Source organism: Staurois parvus, unplaced genomic scaffold (assembly GCF_062004578.1).
Source record: "Staurois parvus isolate SC_StPar_1 unplaced genomic scaffold, SC_StPar_1.0 ptg001302l, whole genome shotgun sequence".
Classification (NCBI taxonomy): domain Eukaryota; kingdom Metazoa; phylum Chordata; class Amphibia; order Anura; family Ranidae; genus Staurois; species Staurois parvus.
In genome coordinates, this window is record NW_028319098.1 from 3,415,782 (window position 1) to 3,438,480 (window position 22,699).

General features: G+C 39.7%; 1 protein-coding gene across 1 annotated transcript in view; it reads left to right on the plus strand.

Moving 5' to 3' along the window:
• The window catches only part of ZBTB10 (zinc finger and BTB domain containing 10), a 37,269-nt gene extending 17,777 nt beyond the window's left edge, over nt 1-19,492 (plus strand). Inside the window, exons 3-5 of the mRNA XM_089661002.1 lie at nt 3,735-3,800; nt 6,426-6,607; nt 13,559-19,492. Of these exons, the coding sequence (XP_089517128.1) occupies nt 3,735-3,800; nt 6,426-6,607; nt 13,559-13,954 (644 nt within the window). The 3' untranslated portion in view covers nt 13,955-19,492. The remainder of the gene's footprint in view (nt 1-3,734; nt 3,801-6,425; nt 6,608-13,558) is intronic.
• Nucleotides 19,493-22,699: the final 3,207 nt, after the last annotated feature.

Consider the following 22,699-nt stretch of genomic DNA (forward strand, 5'->3'; position numbering starts at 1 on the left):
ATTACAGTGTTACCATAGTAACACTGAACTACTCTGGGCAAGTGATCAGGATTTTTTTTTTCTTACTAGGTGACTGCTTTGACCAATCACAGCTAACTCAATTGTATACAATGGATGGCATTAAAGGAAGCCATCCATTGTATGCAATTGTCATGTGATCTGCTGTGATTGGTCACAAGACACTGGCAACAGGCCTTTGTAGTGATTTGTCATCTGTGACAAATCACGCCACTGCATGACCCCCCCCCCCCTGCCATGTAAGCAGCACCTTCTAACAGTCATAATCATATGATGCCCACTCAGGAGATGGAACGTCCTGCCTGGTCATCCATCTGCTATAGGCTGGGCAGGAAGGTGTTAAAGTAACACATCTATTTGTTTACTTCTGTAGATTTGTTAAATAGCTCAAAAAGGATATTGCTGATAGTGAGTTGAACTGAATATCTAAATGGAAGGTATTCCTAAACTTCAGACTAAAAACTGGAGACCCCATTTAAAGGAAAAAAAAACACGAAAATGTGTTTGCATAAGGCAGTCTAATTATTGCTGCTGTTTTTGATCCCAGTACCATGGCAAATTCTTCAGATTTTCTGTTGTGACGTGTCATTTGTAATAGGGAAAATAATCAAAATTGGAATTGCTTAAAAATAAACTGTTTAACTGCTTCTCCGCTGCCCTATAGCAGAAATACTGCTACAGGGCAGTAGGGTTGTGCAAAATCACATGTGTTTTTGTGTGTGTGTGTGTGTGTGTGTGTGTATACATACATACATGATTTGCATTTCCGCCATTGGCGGCTACAGATGTCGATCACCGGGTCCCGACCAGAGATTCCCCGCCGGCACCCGATGATCGCCAAGAAACCGTGACGGGAGATACCTGTGTGTAAACACCACCGGTCTCTCCTGCCAGCAGTAACATTCTGCCGTGTATTTCTTTGCAAAGCATAGAAATACACTGGAGCATGTTTTCCTAGTAAAAAACACACAGCGCACACAGTTAATGCTTTTATTGCCCCAGATGTTAACCCCTTCCTGCCCAGTGTCATTAGTACAGTGTCAGTGCTTTTTATTCGCACTGATCACAGTATTGGTGTCATTGGGATGTCCATGGCAGTTAATAACCCCCCAGTGTCAGAATACCTGCCGCAGTCCCGCTATAAGTCGCTGACTGCTGCCATTACTAATATATGAAGGAAAAAAAAATTCCAGCATATATCTCAATTTGTAGACGCTATAACTTTCATGTAAATCAATTAATTTACATGTATTGGGATTTTTTTCTTAGCAAAGACATGTAGCAGAATACATTTTGGCTTACATTATGTGACAAAATTAGATTTGTAAAAATTTTTTACTGGATATATTTTATAGCAAAAAGTAAAATATCGTGTGGTGTCTTTTTTTTTTTTTTTTTTTTTGTTCAAAATTGTCAGACTTTTTTTGTTTATAGTGCAAAGTTCTATTTGAGAGGGGGGAGAAGGACATAAATTTAATTTATGTACAGCATTGCATTACCACGCAGTTGTCAGTTAAAGTAGCGCAGAACCATATCGCAAACCATGGCCTGGTCAGGAAGGGGGGTATATCCTCTGGGTGGCAAGTGGTTAAATAAGTGTGACTTCTAGAAAGTTATATTTAAAGCTTAGTTCAGGCCTCAAAATTCCCACTCACCTGCTTTCATTTGTTGAGTAGAAATAACGTGGGGCGAGTGTGTCCCACAGGGCTGTTACTGCAATCTCTGCCTCTCCATTGATTCCCGGTACAGCCATGCTCATTGGCTTTGTCCAGGTACCGGCATGGCGGCGCGTGCACAGTTGCTGGCCGTGATATCACTCTCTGGTTCCCGAGGGCAGTGTCTATGGAGGCAGTGGCAGTAGTCTCTTGTGCCACTTGGAAACTAGAACACACTGTTTGGTTTGTTTGCTCTTGGTGTCTCTTAGTTGTGGGTATGGGACTAAGGCTATGAATGCAAGTCGACAAGGTTGGCTGGCAAGTTATTAATTCATGAATGGGCTGTTGTGACTTTGCAAGTTTGGTGATGGCTGATTTGTAGGCGGCTATGTTGTGGTTTGTGTGTGTATGTGTGTTGTGCATGTTTTGTGTGTGTGTGTTTTGTAACTGGTGGGGTTATGTGCATGTTTTTTGCATGGGTGATTGGGTGTGGGTTTGTATGTGAGGATGCGTGTGTAAGCATACATATATGGGTGGTTTGGACAGGTTCAGGATTAGGTGGTGGTTATGGGTGGAAGAGTATGGGGCATGTGAGGTACTTCTGTGTTGGATAGAAGGTAGGATATGCTTGGTAGCGTTATGGTTTGGTGAGAGAGATTATGGGGGTGTTATGTTTGTATGGTCCAAGTATGATTTAGTGTATAGGGGGGACATTGGGGAGCCTGATGTAATGCAGGGGAAATCTGGAGATGCTGATGTAATTTGGCAGGACTCTTGGGACCCTGATGTAATGCGGGGAACATTTTAACAGTGTAAATTCATGATATAAGTTATGAGGACTTGATTAGGGGCAGGGTAGGTGTTGAGTAGGGCAACTGGTAGTGAGTAACTCTTAAGGCCTGGCTAGTAGTTCAGGACTTGAAATTTTGAGCCCTGGTTTAGATGTTTCTGTAGAATGGACATCGTGGTAAGGTTACCAAAAAACTCCACAAGTGCCAGCATGAGTTGAGCAAATTCAGTACATCTTAAGCGATGCTCCTACATTCTTAACATTGGCCAGGGCAAATCCATCCGGAGATTCTACAAAGACCTTGATTGGTCTCACTATGGTTATATTAGAACTATGGATGGGTGCCATACTGGATAATTGCTGTACTTACAAAGTAGGGCTTGTTTGGTAGTCCAGAAAACTGTTGAAAAAGTAGATGTACAGGAGCTATTTTACCTTCCACAGAATGCTATATTTGCGTTTATCCAGTCTTGAGATTAGTGTACATGCACAAAGGCATTTGCAGGTGCAAGCAGAAATTCCCAGCATTTTCCTGCACCTGAGGAGCCGCAGGTGGCGTATACGACCAACCATAGAAATAAGTAGCTGTGGACAACTATTTGAATAGGTATCCAGTTGTCCTCTATTTGAAATTAATTTAATCCATTTTGGAATAAGGCTGTAACAACAATATGTGGCTAAGCGCTGTGAATACTTTTGGGATGCACTGTATGTACTTGTACTTTTGTAAATGCCAATGCCCCTTTGCATCAGTTTTTTACTTGCACATGCAAGTATGATGTACTTCCCTGAATGTGAAACTTCTGTATTCAGGAAATATGCCACGTGCGCATGCATAGGAAAACGGCCATGCAAAAGAGCATTGGGTTTTATAAGAGTACATTCGTGTACAGCCATTCATTTCTGTGGTTGGCCATTTAGGTCACATATGGCTCCCTGGGCACAGAAAGACAGGGAATTGCACTCGAGAGCTCCCTTGCACCTGCAGACTTTTGCATGCATATATATCTTTATATATCATGAATGGATAAGTATACATACAAATCCTGTGACAGCTGAAATCTCTCCCATACATCTGCTGTAGAGCTCCCTTGCACCTTCAAATGTCCATATGCATTTACAACCTGCCTGGCAGCATAGTTGGGCAATTCTGTACTGCAAATAGGCAATGCTGTTTTTTTTGTGGTCCATTGCTGACCACCTTGCCTTAAACACACACACACACTACAAAATATATATTTTTAAATTCTGTATGTATTGTGTATTTTCAGGAACCTCAAAAGAGTTCAAATTTGGCATGTTTCCAGAGCCATGGCCGAGAGAAACTTGGGAGAATGGTAAGCTAACTTTGTCTCATTTCTGCTGTAAAAATTGGTTAACAGGCACCAAGGCCATGCGCCTGGAATACACTTTCCAGCCACTGGTGTCTACTGTTTGGCACACAAAGTGCATCCAGCAGCTATTACCGCAGGTAATCACTGGCTATGCAGAGAGCTGTGAATAGCTGCATCCGTCAGCGACCTGTCATTATAGTGAATAGGGCTGGCAGCAGCACCTAAATGCTCAGAGCCAGGAATCAGAAAATTCCTGCCGCTACAATTTGCACTGGCAGTGCAGTGTGAATGTAGCCTCATTTGTCTTATGTTTCTTTATTTGTGGCAGGAGAATGTCATGTAGCAATGTTAACATTTAAGTGTCAGAACAAAAATGTAATTTATAGCAGCTTGACAGTTTGACAGTCTTTAGATGTGGTGGTTGCATTAGATTTTATTTCTGGATTTTATGCTTTCTAACCTTGGGAACCTATCAGCAACACACTTCTAACCCTAGTGTAACGATGCTTGCATTTTTTAGTGTATGTATTGAATTGAGTGTAGTCACTCTAGCCTGGTTTGGACTACAAAACACCTATCCTTCTCTCCATAACATTAGGGTGGGGGAGGTGGTCTATAGTTTATAGAAGAGAACTGGTAAGCAATGGCATTGAGTTCGCAGTGTATTGCACAGGGAGATTCAAGGGAACTGGCAATATCTACTGGATATCTTTGTACCTAGATTCTTACTAGGTGATGGTAATCTGCAAAATATTACATTTTTTGCTTTTAGGTTTATATGCAATGTAAATATTAAAATTTAATGTTTTCCAAAAGTACTTTCTGATGCGTTGTTTGTGCAGGCTATTGGGCAATGCATGCAAGTTATACCTTCAAATTGTTATCTGTGGACCATGCACAATGTATAGCTGTAAATTAGGTTTGCACCAATACCGGTTTTTTACTTTCGGACAAGTACTCACCAATACCGAGTACCGACACCTTTGCAGAGCAATTTCAGCCCATACAAACTGAATAGGCGGTTTTGCATTGGTATTTAGTGGCGTTTTTTAACTTTTTTTTTTTTTCCCCAAATAACGTCCAAAAAATGCTGGTTTGCAGCATCTTACAGCGTTTTACTGCGTTTTTCAGCAGTACAGCTTTTTACAGCAAAAAAAAACTCCTATAAACCCACTAGTCCTGTTTTTTTTTTTTTTCCGTTGGGCTGGAGGAGAGGTAGGAAGTTCCGAGACCCCTGTGGGTATAGGGCAGCAGTGATGTCGGCTTGAGGGCAGACCGCCTATACCTCTCCTCCAGCCCTGTGAGCACCGTAAGCAGACAGTTTTGGACATGCAAGATATTAAGCACTTTTAACATGTGAGTTGTGATAAAATTTTAACCTGATTGTTAGACCATTACTGCACCTCTGTCTTTCTATAGTGGGATGGATCATATGGGAGCGGGTTTTTTTGTTTTTTTTTTCTTTTTAGTAAAGGTGGGACTAACCATTTTTAAAGTAACATTTAAATATGGAATTCTGCTTTAAAATATAGTTTTTAGTTTTTCTTAAAATGAATTAGTCTTGTATGAGAATACAGTAATACCTCAGTTTACAAATGCCTTGCTTAATGAAATTTTCGGTTTACGAATGCAAATCCATTGAAAATAATGCCTCAGTTTACGATTTTTTTTTTTTTTTACAAATTTTTTTCGCAGTACGAAGTATGTCGGTGCCAATTTTTAAATGCAATTGCCGGCTTTTTCTTTTTTCTTTTTTTTCCTTCACTATAGCTCACAGAATTAGCTGTCACTTTCCCCAGAGTTAATGGAAGCTTTGTTTCTTTTAATAAACTAAAAGGAAACATTGTTTCTCTTAACTGGGGGAAATAAACTAAAAGAACACTTTCTTTCTTTTAGATGGGGGAAAGTGACAGCTGAATTTCTGAGCTATAGTGAAGGGAAAAAAAATGGTAATTACATTTAAAAACCGGCACCATAATAAATTTAAAAACTGCGTGGGGTCCCCTCCTCCCATCCATACCAAGCCATTCGGGTCTGGTATGGATTTTGAGGGGAGCTCCCATGCCAAAATTTAAAAAAAAAATGGTGTGGGGGTCCCCCTCAAACTCCATACTGGATCCTTATCCAAGCATGTAGCCCAGCAAGTCGGGGGGGGGGGGGGGGGAAACGAGCGGGGTTTTGTTTTGTTTTTTTTTGTTGTTTAATTTTGGCTTGGTGTGGTTCGGAGGGGGGACCCCACGCCGTTTTTTTAATTGCTAGCAATTCTTTAATTCAGCTGACAGCTGAAACATTAACACATGGTTGTCACTACTAAAATACCGCATGACTTGATAAAATAACTCATGTGGTATTTTAGTAGTGTTTTACTTTTTTTCTGACCTTCTGAACTGATTAATTGGTTTTCAATACACTCCTATGGGAAACGGCGTTTTGGTTTACAAATTTTTTGCTATATGAAAAGTCCTGCAGAGCAAATTAAATTAATAAACCGAGGTATTACTGTAGCTTATAAGGGTATGAGAGTGATCCTTCTTCCATTGCAGTGAACTGATTTCTAAACCTACAGATTCCACTTGTCAGCAGTTCATTCTTGTCTACAAATTTTTATTTATTTATTTTTTTTTTTAGGAGACGCATCCACTGGGCTACTGAACATGAATAAATTAAAATGTCCTCACTGCAACTATGTTGCAAAATACAGAAGAACACTTAAAAGACACTTACTCATTCACACAGGAGTGAGATCTTTTAGCTGTGACATCTGTGGAAAGCTGTTTACTAGAAGAGAGCACGTCAAGAGACATTCCTTGGTAAGTTTTTTATTTCTCAAGGCGAATTATATAGCGCTGTATAAAACTGATTGTTCTTGAGCGTAAGTTATTATTTGAAGAGCACACCAGCATATTGGTCAGTTCAGATCTCCCAACTTCTCATTTGTTTCTGGGAAGCATTGCAGTCGGAAACCGTTTTCCTTTTGCAGCTTCCTTTGCTTTACACCAATCTTCTTGACACACATGACTTGTCTAGAACACCATTTCAGCCAGCGTGTTTAAAAAAAAAAAAAAAAAAACCCCAAACACTTTTGGTTTAGGGTAGTTTCTAAGCACTGAGTGTGTGGTCTGTTTTTAGAGGTATGTACAGTTGTGTTCAAAATAATAGCAGTCAGACATCACTAACCTGATCAGTCACTGTTTTTGGTAGAAATGATATTTCTACATGGCAAATAATTTACTAGCAGGTGTAGCAGAGTAATAGAAATCCAACAGACCCAACAGTCATGACATGCATGCTGCTGATTCTGTGTAATTGAATCACTAATTGAAAGGGGCATGTTCAAAATAATAGCTGTGTGGAGTTCTATTAGTGAGGTCATTAATTCTTTGAAAAACAGGTGGCAATTATTGCCCTTATTTAAGGAAGGAAGGCAGCAAATGTTGTACATGCTGGTTAGTGTGCATTTCTCTCAGAAGTTCTGAGGAAAATGGGTCGTTCCAGACATTGTTCAGAAGAACAGCGTACCTTGATTAAAAAGTTGATTGGAGAGGGGAAAACATATAAAGAAGTGCAGAAAATGATAGGGTGCTCAGCTAAAATGATCGCAAATGCTTTAAAATGGCAACCAAAACCTGAAAGACGTGGAAGAAAGCGAAAAACTACCATTCGAATGGATAGAAGAATAGCCAAAGTGGCAAGGACTCAGCCAACAATCAGCTCCAGGAAGATCAAAGAAGGTCTAAAGTTACCTGTGAGTACTGTTACAATTAGAAGACGCCTATGTGAAGCCAAGCTATCTGCAAAAAGACCCCGCAAAGTCCCACTGTTGAAAAAAAGACATGTGCTGAAGAGGTTACAATTTGCCAAAGAGCACATTGACTGGCCTAAAGAGAAATGGCGCAACATTTTGTGGACTGATGAAAGTAAGATTGTTCTTTTTGGGTCTAGTGGCCGGAGACAGTTTGTCAGACGACCCCCAAACACTGAATTCAAGCCACAGTACACTGTGAAGACAGTGAAGCATGGTTGTGCAAGCATCATGATATGAGGATGTTTCTCATACTACGGTGTTGGGCCTATTTATCGCATACCAGGGATCATGGATCAGTTTGAATACATCAGAATACTTGAAGAGGTCATGCTGCCTTATGCTGAAGAGGAAATGCCCTTGAAATGGGTGTTCCAACAAGACAACGACCCCAAACACACCAGTAAACGTGGAACATCTTAGTTCCGGACCAACAAGATTGACGTTATGGAGTGGCCAGCCCAATCCCCGGATCTTAATCCAATAGAAAACTTGTGGGGTGACATCAAAAATGCAGTTTCTGAGGCAAAACCAAGAAATAGAGAAGAACTGTGGAATGTAGTCCAATCATCCTGGGCTGGAATACCTGTTCACAGGTGCCAGAAGTTGGTTGACTCCATGCAACACAGATGTACAGCAGTTCTCAGAAACAGTGCTTATACAACTAAATATTCATTAAGTAATTCAAAGGAAAGCAAAATCTTCCAACATTTTTCAGTTTATATAGTGAATGTTTGAGTTTGTAAAGAAGAATACAAACACTGCTATTTTTGAACAGTCTAATATTCACTTTTCTTCAGTTTTTTTTTAAAGGAACAACACAAATTTGATATTTTTTCTTCATGTTTTGATTTGGAATAGAATGTGTAGTGTTCCCAATGCATTTGTGCGTATAGAAATAAAAGCTATTAGAAGGATTTTGAGCTTTATTCGCTTTTTTCAACACACTATTATTTTGAACACAACTGTATTTCTTACATAGAGTAAGCCATATTCTGTTATTGGCTGAAAAATAGTGCATAATGACATTAACCACCTCTACAGCGTGCCACTGGAGGTCTTCGTTTGCAATGTAAGTCCTTCATAATGTGCTAGTATGTGATGCATACTAGCACATTATGACATTACCATGCAGCGGATTTTTATTTTTATTTTATTTTTTTTAAGGTGCGTTTTACTACTTTAAACATCTAGGGCAATCAAAGGGTTAATGGTATACCTAACCAGTGGTTTTGTTTAATTTATGTGTTTTTACTAGGGAATGTACTGGATTTTATTCTCTGCTTTGTGGGGAAACAAAATCCAGCTCATTGCCGCTGATGGGACACAGTTCTGCCTTGTTTACATAGGCAGAGCTGTGTCCTGTCTCCTCACCGATAAGCGCATGCCAGCAGTCATCCATTGGCTGACACATGGGGGTTTATTTACTAAAGCTGGAGAGTCCAAAATCAGACTCCCTTCTGCATAGAAACCAATCAGCTTCTGACCTCAGCTTGTTCAATGAAGCTTTGGCAATGAAACCTGGAAGCTGATTGGTTTCTATGCAGAAGTGAGTCTAATTTTGGACTCTCCAGCTTTAGTACAGTCAGGTCCATAAATATTGGGACATCGACACAATTCTAACATTTCTGGTTCTATACACCACCACCATGGATTTGAAATGAAACGAACAAGATGTGCTTTAACTACAGACTGTCAGCTTTAATTTGAGGGTATTTACATCCAAATCAGGTGAACGGTGTAGGAATTACAACAGTTTGCATATGTGCCTCCCACTTGTTAAGGGACCAAAAGTAATGGGACAGAATAATAATCATAAATCAAACTTTCACTTTTTAATACTTGGTTGCAAATCCTTTGCAGTCAATTACAGCCTGAAATCTGGAATGCATAGACATCACCAGACGCTGGGTTTCATCCTTGGAGATGCTCTGCCAGGCCTCTACTGCAACTGTCTTCAGTTCCTGCTTGTTCTTGGGGCATTTTCCCTTCAGTTTTGTCTTCAGCAAGAGAAATGCATGCTCAATCGGATTCAGGTCAGGTGATTGACTTGGCCATTGCAGAACATTCCACTTCTTTCCCTTAAACTGTTTGGTTGCTTTTGCAGTATGCTTTGGGGTATTGTCCATCTGCACTGTGAAGCGGCGTCCAATGAGTTCTGAAGCATTTGGCTGAATATGAGCAGATAATATTGCCTGAAACACTTCAGAATTCATCCTGCTGCTTTTGTCAGCAGTCACATCATCAATAAATACAAGAGAACCAGTTCCATTGGCAGCCATACATGCCCACGCCATGACACTACCACCACCATGCTTCACTGATGAGGTGGTATGCTTAGGATCATGAGCAGTTCCTTTCCTTCTCCATACTCTTCTCTTCCCATCACTCTGGTACAAGTTGATCTTGGTCTCATCTGTCCATAGGATGTTGTTCCAGAACTGTGAAGGCTTTTTTAGATGTCGTTTGGTAAACTCTAATCTGGCCTTCCTGTTTTTGAGGCTCACCAATGGTTTCCATCTTGTGGTGAACCCTCTGTATTCACTCTGGTGAAGTCTTCTCTTGATTGTTGACTTTGACACACATACACCTACCTCCTGGAGAGTGATCTTGATCTGGCCAACTGTTGTGAAGGGTGTTTTCTTCACCAGGGAAAGAATTCTTCGGTCATGCACCACAGTTGTTTTCCGTGGTCTTCCGGGTCTTTTGGTGTTGCTGAGCTCACCGGTGCGTTCCTTCTTTTTAAGAATGTTCCAAACAGTTGTTTTGGCCACGCCTAATGTTTTTGCTATCTCTCTGATGGGTTTGTTTTTGTTTTTTCAGCCTAATGATGGCTTGCTTCACTGATAGTGACAGCTCTTTGGATCTCATCTTGAGAGTTGACAGCAACAGATTCCAAATGCAAATAGCACACTTGAAATGAACTCTGGATGTTTTATCTGCTGATTGTAAATGGGATAATGAGGGAATAACACACACCTGGCCATGGAACAGCTGAGAAGCCAATTGTCTCATTACTTTTGGTCCCTTAACAAGTGGGAGACACATATGAAAACTGTTGTAATTCCTACACCGTTCACCTGATTTGGATGTAAATACCCTCAAATTAAAGCTGACAGTCTGCAGTTAAAGCACATCTTGTTCGTTTTATTTCAAATCCATTGTGGTGGTGTATAGAGCCAAAAATGTTAGAATTGTGTCGATGTCCCAATATTTATGGACCTAACTGTAAATAAACCCCATGCTGACTGGCTTCTGCTATGACTAATCACAGCAGAAACGGCATGCCAGGAGCATGCATGCACCCCGTCAACCAGGAAGTGCAGAATCGCTTGTGTATATATATGTGATTTTTGCACAGATCAGCCACCCTGTAGCAGTAAATCTGCTATAGGGTGGTCATGAACTGGATAATGTGAGAGTGAAACTAAGGCTGGCCATAGATGGTTCCTTTTTATGGGATTTTTTTCATACCATTGTATTCTGATAGCGGGATTTCTCTACAGTCAAAATACACTGATCAAGAGCTGCAGCCAAGTCACTGCAAGCCACTGATTGGCAAACATTTTCCAACAGTCCCAATTGACAGAAATCGATCATTAGATTGACTTCTGTCGAGTGAAAACAGCCATAAATCGATCAAAATTTGATGGGTTCCTGATGAGCCGGCAAAATTTCAGTCCACATATGGGCAATTTAGAGAGCCTTCCCTAGCTGAAGATTGCATATTTTATGGTGTTTATTGTGTTTTTACCCTTTTGTGACCAGCAATCATTGATGCCCAAATTCCCAGGTCAGCAGTTATCAAGAACACTGATGCACACATGTGATTTATATGATTGGTAATTTATTCTGATTTCTAATCATCATTGATAACTCTGGCTGTCAGTGACTGTTGGCGTTGAGGGTCAGCAGCCTTGCAGAATGTCTACTGCTGGCTTTCTAAAGGGGGATGTTTATGTACATATTCCTGACATTGGAAATCGTGCTGAAAAAAACATTTAACAGATTGCCAAGGGGAAGGGATAAAGCCTGCACAGGGAGAAATGTGGACTCTGTTAAGGTGGCCATAGATTTCCGATCTTCTTGCCGAATTATCAGCCGATAAAAAAAATCGTCTGATATTCGTACCGTTAGTGGGGAAAAATGTTGGCCGTTTTTCTTAATTTTAAGAGATTTTGAAAATCGTCCAAGCTGGAAAATCCTGGGACGATTTGTTGGATCAGCTGATTTTCGCGGTAATTTATGGTCAAATCGGCCGTTCTTCTGGCCAATTTGACAATAAATTGATTCTGAAGAAAAAGAAGAAATAAAAGAAATAGATTTTGCAGAAGAAATAGAATATCAAGAAGAACAGAGGAAAAGAGAAGATGAAATAGATTTTGCAGAAGACAGAGAAGAAAAAAAGTTGCAACATTGTATCTATTTGTATGCGTTTCAGATACAGATGTTTCTATTCAAGTACAAATAGATACAATGTTTCTCTTCTTCTGCATAATCTCTTTCTTCTGTAAAATATAATAGCGGGTCTCTATGCAGGGACACCGCTCTTATATTAATTGATGGCCGTAGACGGGACTAAAACCCGCTGACTTTTTTTTTTTTTTTTTTTTCTTTCTAATTGGTGGCAACGTCGGCCGTCTGAACGACCGAATTACGACTTTTAAAAAAAAAAAAAAAAAAAAACGGCAGATTTTCCCCACGTCTATGGCCTGCTTTAGTGCTGACTTCTTCTAGTCCAACGGGAAACCAGCTTGCATACTGTTCTGCAGTCACTTTCTGCATTTCTTAAGCCTGTGACTCTGAAAGAATGGAAGTTAAACACAGCCAGTGTTTTCAGAATAGTCAGCAGTGGCAGCCTAGATATTTCATTTGCTACAAAGCATGTCCATTTTCAGCTATTTTAATGTTCTTATTACATATCGGAGCATCCCATAATTGACTTAATGTGGGGGAAGTCTTTAAGCACACACTTAGAGCAGTCTTGCATGTTGATGTACTTATTTCGTGTTTAAGTTGACCTGGGAAGTCAGGTAACTACTTGTACAAGTGCATGTTCTTACCCTCCTTCATTTAAAGGATAAGTTCACTTTTATAGAAAAACAAGTCTGAGGACCTGTCCATGGACTACTAGAGTGCTCATCAGTGCCTCTGCAGCCCATTGAAACTACAAGTCCATCTGCTGCGGTGGCAGATGGTACTTGTAGTTAATTCATTAACAGGAATCTGTGAATGATACGGCTTTAGTCAAAAAGTGACAACAGTTTTTGGGAGAAGAATCCCTGTCATGGGGGGGATGGGGAGAGGGTACAGGAGCTGGAACATGTTACATATTCCACCCCAAATATGAGTGGAACATGTAACTAACATGTTTCAAAGCTGAACTTCTTTAAATAAAACCTTTTATTTTCATTACATGCTGTATTTTAGCTCCAAGTGATATCACAAGGTCTGTGGGCTTTTCTATGCATTGCAGGCAGATCATGGCTTGTGGGAGGGGCTGGCAGGGTGCTGTACATGGCATCCAGAAAGTATCACAGCATGCTTCATCAGTATTCCTCTCAAGATCCCGCAGTCCTGATGCATTCAATGGGCTGTTTTTTGGAGAAGTTAAGCAAGTATCAAAATGTCTTGATTGGTATGTCTTTCTGGAGGAGTGGGTTTTCCTAGGCAGGCTGCATTTGCATGCAAACTGCCCTAGGTAATGCCCTCATGCGATGTCCAGCCTCCATGATGGAACTGAAATCAAATGGTGAAGAAAAAGGGTGGGTCAAGTATGGTAAGCCTCATGAAGAAAAGGCTAGATGTCCTCCACTAATCTTGATGCAGTATATGAAATCTGATTATCTGTTTCATGCTTTCTATCCACTGTTTATGGAATAGACCTGTACATGGTTTTGAAAATGCATTATACAATTCTGTGATTTTTATGACTGCCTTTATTCTCCTTCATGTCTAGGTGCATAAAAAAGACAAGAAATATAAGTGCATGGTATGTAAAAAGATCTTCATGCTCGCAGCAAGTGTAGGAATTCGGCATGGATCTCGGCGCTATGGAGTTTGCGTAGACTGTGTGGATAAATCCCAACCAGGACTCCAAGAGGCTGGTGTAGAGCAGGTGACGGATGACTTCCCTAGAGATGAAGAATATGATGACAATGACCCTGTAGAGACAGTAGATGCAGACGATGACCTGGTGGATGAAGGAGAAGATCAGAATGATCATACTCGATGGTCAGAGCAAAACGACGCCTCACGCTGGGGAGAACAGAATGATCCTTCACAGTGGGAGAGACAGAAACCCCAGCCTCGATGGGACGGATCAGGAGATGTTTGTATGACAATAGACGACTGACTGCCTATAGGCATTTAAACTCAAGGGTGCTGCAGCTGGACAGGATGCTTAATTTGATTGATGATTCGTCATTGAACTGAAGGCTTGTAAAACATGGTACCGTGCTGGACAATAGTTATTGCTGTGAAAACTGTAGGGTCAAAGCCTTATAGCAAAAAATATCTTTTTTTAATTTTTTTTTTTTTTTTTTCCAGTAATTTTGCACAGGACTGTACAGAATACAGCCATTTTGGTTGAAATTTACAGAGTCCTAACATCTCCAATCAGTTATCAAAGAAATGTATTTTTTATTTATAGGATATAGCTATGTTGGTCCTATCGAAGTCTAAATACTACTAATGTAATGTTAATACGTGTATCAGTTTTGGTTAGAATGAAAAGCAATGATGAATCTTGGTATGAATGTGATGTTCCTTACACTACTAGAAGAGTGGGACATATTATTAAATATATTGAGAACCTTTTTTTCCCTCACTGTAGGGATCCAGCTGCACTGCTTTAAGCCCAGCTGCAGGTCTTTGTTAGATTTAAAGAGTTCTCAAATTCTTTGGGGGAATTTGCGGTGGAGGTTATTTGTGGAATTTAAAGCAGTGCTAGCTTTAGATCACTTTTTTGCCCACCTGTAGAAATTAGATCTTGATATTGAATGATTCACTGTAATGGTATTCACATCCTGTTAAGTTATTTTTTACTATTTGTCGGCTCTTTGTGGCAACCTATGTTTCTACTGCTCTGTCTCTGAAATTTGCGTCAAGCTGAGTGCTCAAGTCATGTATTTTGTCTTGTCATGAGCTGCAGTGGTTGTCTACATTTTTGCATCGTATAAAGGGATTACTGATCAGGAGTGATTGAAGAGTCGCTCTAGATTGTAGTTGTTTTATTAGTTCAGTTACACGATCATAAATTGCTGCTTCTTTCCTTTTTTCCCCTCATACTGCACAGACATTGGCTGTATGCAATTTTTTTATAATCTGACAGAATGAAATGCTCCTGCTTGTGTTTTGATCTCCTTGTGTTAAAAGTGAGGATACAATGTACCATTCACAACATTTTCCTGACTTTAGCACTTGGCTATTTGCCCACAATTTTATTTTATTTTAGGTAAAGATTTTGACTCTGTGACGATGATAAAGTACTATTTCCTTTGGCTGGTTGCATAGAGGCATCCTGTGTGGATGTGTTTCACTGTGTACTAGTTTTTCTAATCACTGTGGAGTGATTGAAACTACACCAGCACTGCCCATTGACCATGTATACACAGGTGTCATTGACACAGTTCTGCAACCCACCTTACATTAGATGAATTTCACTGAGGATGTGACTAGCCTGCACACCAATTGAGATTACTGATATAATATGCGATTGTGAGTACACATTTGCAGTTTTGCGAAGAAACTAGCTTGAAAATCTAACTATACAATTCAATCAAATGGCAGGTCGGAGAAGAGTCCATCCTTGCGCAAGATCTAGGATGTTTCACTGAAAATAATGAAACATCTAATGGCATATGACTAGCCTGTTGCTGCCCACGCATGCATCAATGTTTGCATAGATCTTTTTGTGGATGCAATTAGTATTTTCAGTTGTATTTATTGTTTTTATTTTTATTCTATTTTGTCAGAAATATCACTTTTTTATTGTTTCCATTAAAATGGTCGTACGTATTTCATGCTTTTTATTTAATTAGATCACCTTGAAAATATTCAGGCAAGATAATGGAGTATCAAAATGATTGGATTAAAATGTATGCGGACCCATCTAAATTCCTGTGTGGCTTGTCCCATATTGCTTTTAACACCTTTTGTGTACAGATATCTCCCTCAGCCAGGGCAGTGTGGATTTCCTTCCCTATTTAGCTAATCAAACACTGGTGAGCAGAATTAATGCTATTTAAATTCCCATTTCTCATATTCTGATACGGCTTACTGGGAATACACAAGAATTATCTAGACAATAGCAAGGCAGGTATTTCAGACCGGTGCCGTTAGATTGATCCACATATGAGGAACTGTGTGAACCAAGACTTGTTGGGCGGTAATAGGCTAGAGCGGCAAGTGATGTCAGTTGGACCCTGAGATTTGGTGTTCTTTCTCCTGCCTAGTTCTCAGTATAAGGCCACATTTCCAAATTTAGGTTTGGTTTTATGAGCTGCAGACAGAAATTTTTGGAAGCCCTCTCTTCTTTACTCAGGTGAAAGTTGTGAATTTGATGTCTAATGGCTTATAAGGGTTTCCTGTGGAAGCTTTTGGGCCCTTTTCACAGACGTAGGAATCTTGAAAGAATTGATCAGAAGGAGTGTTGGGACGTAGCGCTTGAGCTGCTGGTAGCAAAGAGCCGCAGCAACTATTTGTGGCACAGAGCCTGTCCGAACCTATATGTACTGTATGTTGTCATATTTTGCTTTGTATCATTTTCTTGCTTTTATATTAAGTTGAAAATCAGTTGTAATAGCTCTTTGGAGCTCTGTGTAGACTGCCAGGCAATTCTGAGTGCTCATGCAAATTTCTTGTTATCTAAATGCTTTATTATTGTCCCTTCATGTCAGGTTGAAGTTTTCAGATATGTACAAACTGCAATTATCTTTACAATTTTATTATTTATTTTATAAATATATATATTTTTGGGGGAGCAATATTGCAATGACTATCTGTTTAGAGAAATAATGAAGTCATAGATTGAGCTTGTATTTTTCACCCTCACCAAAATTTTTTTTTTTCCTGCTTCTTACTCTGATTTTTTTTTTTTTTAAGGAAGTGGACTTTAGAGCAATCCCCAATACTATACAAGACTAATGAATGAAAATTGTGTAACCTTATTTATAAAAATTGTCAGAGAACAAGCGTCAGATAACTTCAAACTGCACTGCAAACATTGCAGTTAGAAATGTATAGTTGGAAACTGATTTCCTAGTGTTCTATTGGGGATGGTTCTCCTGTCAGCCAGTTCAAAGGGCTCCTTCACACTGTGCAGTGAGATGCATTTTTTTTTTTTTTTTTGTACAGGATCAACGCAGGTCACTGCAAGGGTATATAGAAACCAATGTTTTTATACATGAATTATTCATACCATAATGTTGTGCACATGTGTGTTGCAGTGCGTTGCCTTAAAATGCAACACCTTGGAGCGCATGTAATGCAATTGAAAATAAAGGTATAAAATTATTTTTTTTAGTATTTTGACCCTTCCAGGGACCTGTCACTTACAATAGATGACATGAACACATGCCAATGTGCATAAAAATACAACCTAATGCAGTGCGTGGTAAATGCAGATTGATACACCATGCATGTTCAATATGTTGTTTTTTTATGTGCTGTATGGTGTGAAAGGACCCTTACAAATAAAAGCCCATTGATGATAATCCAGTTGTTCCAAAAAAAGTTGTAATGCATTTCTCTGGTAATCCTATTTTCTTTTCTGTCATTCTTAATTGGTCAGTGCCTGTTATCACCCTCTAGTTAACTTAATACATGGCCCAACAGATTTCTAGTTGTCAAAATGTATGCTTGAATCTGCTGCAGCACTTAGGCTGTGTGGGGTCATCTCTTAGGCTGGTTTGGATTGAAAATTGTGTGGAATAGGAACAACTGGGGAAAAAAGTGAATATTTGCCCTCAATCACCTTTTTCGAGTTTCATCTTTCATTGGTAAATAAAACATTACTTCTGATTGGTATGGGCAACTTCTCTATATTTCTCCTATTCCTCCAATTTGTTTTGTTGCTTTTTCATTATATCTGCCCTTAACGTTATTGTAAGGGTTCAGATTTAAAAACAAACACACACATTATACTTACCTGCTCTGTGCAATAATTTTGCACAGAGCAGCCTCAAGCCTCTTCTCGGATCCTCTACTGGTGCTCCTGGCCCCTCCCTCTTGCTGAGTGCCCCCAGAGCAAGCTGCTTGCTCTGTGGGCACCTGTGCGTGCTTGTTCCTGAGCCACCTCTGTTTGTCTAAGAGACACAGAGCACAGCTGGACCCCACTCCCTACTCACGATTTGTGATTGACAGCAGTGGGAGCCAATGGCTCCCACTGCTATGTCTCCACCAAAGAGGAGGCAGAGACCTGGGTGAATGTCTGCTCTCATACACATGGCTGGATCGGGATCAGGTTAGTATAGGGGGGGAGCTGGACACTGAAGATTTCTTACCTTCATGCATACAATGCATGAAGGTAAAAAACCTTCAGCCTTTCGAACCATTTTAATTCTGACTATATGCATGGGAATTTTCAGGCAGGCTTTACCATTAATTACAGAAGCGAATGGTCATATTAAGCTGGACTACCACTGATTTTTTGTATCAAAACTGTTGGTAGTAGTTTGCTTTTTTTCTGTAGGGTTGTTTTTTATGATTGAGAGTGGTTAAAGTTGTCTGAAAGCCTCCATGTGTATGGCAAATAGAACAGTGAGAAAAAAGAAAATGGAAAGCTACCTTAGGAACCAGGATACAGTTGTCGTTGTGTCATGTATGGCGTAACTAGAGGTCAGTAACAAGCTGTTCTGAACGTCAGAATCCCATGATGCTGCATAAGCTAACACTTCTATATGTTGGCAATTCTCAATGCAACTGGGGGCTGATTTTCCCATTTCTGTGATCAAAGCAAATTTTGGCAATAAAAGTGGCAAACTTTTTTTTTTTTTAACCATCACTCTGTGAGACATCCACTTTAGTCCTTTTAGAGGTGTCTATGGGATGAATTGTGTGGTCTTCTTCCTTCTCCCCCCCCAGAATAGCAGGTTTTTTTTTGTTTTTTTTTTTAAATATATCTAAATGCTCAGCTATGGGCCATGCACAACTGAAAAAAGGTGAGAAATCCATTCAGGCCTGCAACAAATATTTCATGAGTGACTGCTGCTGTTTGGAAAACTGTTGCAAAGTGTCACTGCTGCTTTTAATATCTCACTAAACGGGTTTGCTGTGTAAATTATAATAAATTTAGTTACTAAGTAATTATTACAGTCCCCTTGCCTAACAAGAATTGGCTCGTAATTGTTAGTGGTAGGAATTTCTGGGAACTAATATTGTTTTCTTTTCTATATCTCTGAAAGTATCATACCTCCTAAATGTAAAAATCTGAGTAACTGTTCTTTTTTCTGTTTGGTGGGGTCCAAAATAGATTTAGTTTGTTTAAAGGTTTAAAAAGAGACTATTTTAAAACGTGAAATTTATGTTTTGCTTTGTGAATATGTAAGTAGTGTAAGTCTTATTCCCACCCCATTTTTTCTCTTCCAGACTCCTATAGTTTGCTCCTTGTAGAACTGTCAATATATACATACATATATATAAATAATATAATATATATACATTTCACAAAAATCTGCTTTATTAGGAGCAAACTCACTCAGAGCTTAGAACTTTGGACCTGGCTTTAAATTCTATTGTGCATTATTTTTTTTTCTTCCTTTTACACAAAATCTTATTCTCTTGAAAAAAAAGTCCTTTTACTACTTCAATCATTTATGTATATTCGATAAATTATGACCAAATGTGATGTTAGATTGCATACAGTAAATTTAAATATACACTTGGTACACTACAGTATTGTTGTGGCGTTTAACTTTACCATGAAACTGGTCATGCATGCATTTTCAGCACTGTGTGGTATGTATGCTTCTGGCAATGAAAGAGAGAAATTATATAATGATGTATGGATGAAATCTGTGTGCTTATATATGCAAAAGTTAAGTGTACTACCAAGCAAACCTGCTGCCCTGTAATAGGAAATTGTGCAGCAATGCTGTAAATGGGGATCTTCTAAAAAAAAAAAAAAAATACTGTAAGCATTGCACTGCTCAGACTATCTCTGGTCAGAGCAATGTTTACATTTTCATATTCTCGTACACCTTTTCCACTTTTGCTTAAAAATATATTTTTTAGAAAAGCAAAAAAAAAAAAAACTTGCTAAATTTCTTACTTTGCTACGTAGTGAGTAAATGACTTGTACCAAACAGCAACATATTGGTACATTTATAGTGGTGCTGGAACAACAAAAATAAGAGTTGATTCTGGTGCATGTTCAAAAAGAAGGGAGCAAACTCAGTTCAGGAGATAAATCCTTGATGATTGTAATAGAAGTGTAGACCTGGTTAAGGTTCTAAGCTGCTGCCTTTGTTATACATCACTCTTAAATACATACCCAGGATTTGACCTAATGAGGGATTCCACCATGGTGATCAAAGGAAAAGATTGATTCTTGTGGATTTTGATTTAAAACGCTTATTGAAAAAGAGCGTTAGATGCAGCTATTGAGTTTTGGGGTACTGAACGACACCTCCTTCCTCAGAGTTTAAGTAATTTATGATTTGAATCAGGAAGGATTGTATCACAAAGCCTAAATTTGAGGCTGCAAAAGTTGGAGTGTTGGCGTAAGCTTGCTTCATGGTAGCTGCCTAAATAAAAGGAAGTCCATTCCTCAAGAACACCTTGGCTGTATCTGACATTCTTTTTCAATAAATATTTTAAGTGCCCTGCCTAGTGAGATGACCATTTTCTACTAGGTGCTCCCAGCTACATACCTAGGATTTAAATGGCAATACAGGAATTCATGCTTCACTGGCTTGAATGCTTGTTTCAGGTCAGTGATTCTTTAGGCACTATGGCTAGTATTGGGATAACGGGCCCAAAGAGGAAAAAAAAAAAACGCCAGTGGCAGCTTTAACATTTGTATCGTCACAAGCAGGTGGGTCTTGAAACTCAAAACTTGTGTGACTTGCATCCTTGAGGGATGCAAGATGCCAGAGGGGGTTTATCCTGAATATATTCACACAGACTGCCACATTACACTTTCTAAATTTTAATATCTCCTATAACTGTACTAAATGTTAAACTGAGCAGCTTGCGGTAGGGTTGAACTTCAGACAACTACAAAAAAAATGCATAAAAGTGGTCTACAAGGGGTGTGCTTTTTTGGTTAAAAAAAAATTAAATTTTGTCCAACATATTAAAAATAAGTAAAAGTGCATACGTGGAGGCTAGGCATATACGTGCATACGTAGAAAAATTGGAAGAATGATTTTTGACTTGCCAGTAAAGTCCTATTTTAATCGTACGTTACAGGACACAACCTTCGGGTGATTACGCTGGCAAGCTTTTGAAGATATGTCTCCACTATAACCCTACCCTACTCTTAAGTCCTCCAGTTTTTTGCTGAAGGTGGAATTCCTATCCTTTTGCAGAGAAATTGGTTTCACTAGTTATCTTGTAATTTTTTTTTCCCTCTCTCATTCAGCACTTTCACTGTCTTCTAATGCTTATGCAGAAAGCATGTGTGCCTAGATTGGTGCAAACCTTTTGTAAAATCTGTGGAGCTGTATGCAGACCCTATGCTGTGCGGATGTAGTATTGCTTTGGGCACTGGATCCTGCATGCACGCTCACCATGGCACTTGGTGCATTACGTTGAGTCAACAGCCAGGTTCTATAAAAGTCCAGGGCTGTGGTCCATCTCCTATGGAACTTCCTCTCTGAAGACCCCATCAGGTATGCCCACCATCATGGGTGAAGCCTGTATTTCTGAAAGTTACTTTATAAACAGGACTATATTTGAAATGTATTCAGTTGGCCGTGTAACTGTTTCAGACTTGGTGTTAAAATTCAAAGGTTCAGTCTCAGGTGGATGATCAGGTGTTACATTAAACTACTGGTTGCACGCTTTAATGCCACTTCTGCCTTGAACCCTTTATAAGGTACTCAGCCATTTTCTTTTGCCAAGAGGATTTGTTGCAGGACGGTCTACACCTGCATTACTTTGTACTCCTATCAGGAATACATTCTCTTTATCTTTCACACTCTACTCTGTGAGTACCCCACAGAGAAATAAAACCCTTACTTGCAGCTATGGCAGAGACCAGGCGAAAGGGAGCCAATTCAAAATTGCAGATGAACCTTGAAGCCTTGCACAACACTCCCCTTTAGTGATGATGTGCCCCTTGTACCAGAGGAGGAACTGGTCTAAATACCAGCCTCCACATCAATTTCTAGCTCTTTTAGGCATACGACAAGCAACCTATATGATGAAGCAGATTAGGGCCCTAATACATTCATCTTTGTCCATGGCTCAAAAATGTCCTGCCCCTTCTCTCATTCTCAACTAGATCAGATCCTCATATGCCAGCCCTAGAGGATGCTGACATAGGAGGGAATGGAAAGGATATGTAGGCAGCAGGGGCGGACTGACAACTCATGGGGCCCCTGGGCAATAGGGGATCATGGGGCCCCTGTGTCCTTGCCCAAACTCAAAAACACCTATGAAAAAGGTACCAGCGGCATCTCATGGGGCCCCCTACTGACCCCGGGCCCTCGGGCAGTGCCTGAGTCTCCAAATGATCCGTCCGCCCCTGGTAGGCAGTATTTTGGGAAGCTGTAGCAGATATCTGTTCTCCAGTGTCACTATATTGATGTTTCATGTAGCATGCTGGCTAATGTTGAAAAGCTCATTGCCTGTCTGCCAAAACTTTGGCATTTTGCATCTTGACTTTGCTCTGTCTCGACATGACTTGGTACAAAGAGTCTGCATAATACTGCAAAACATTGATAACTTGGTCATTCCAGTGGAAAAAGCATTTACAAAAATGTGGGCTTATTCCAATGGTTGATCCTGCTGTCGTTGTCCTCAACAAACCTCACTGTACCTATTGAAGATGTTCTTTCTTTCAAAGATTCTTTGGATAGAGAATTTGAGATGCTCCTAAAAGCTATCTTTTTAAACTGGCAGGCCTATCTTCTACCAGCTCTTGCTGTAATTT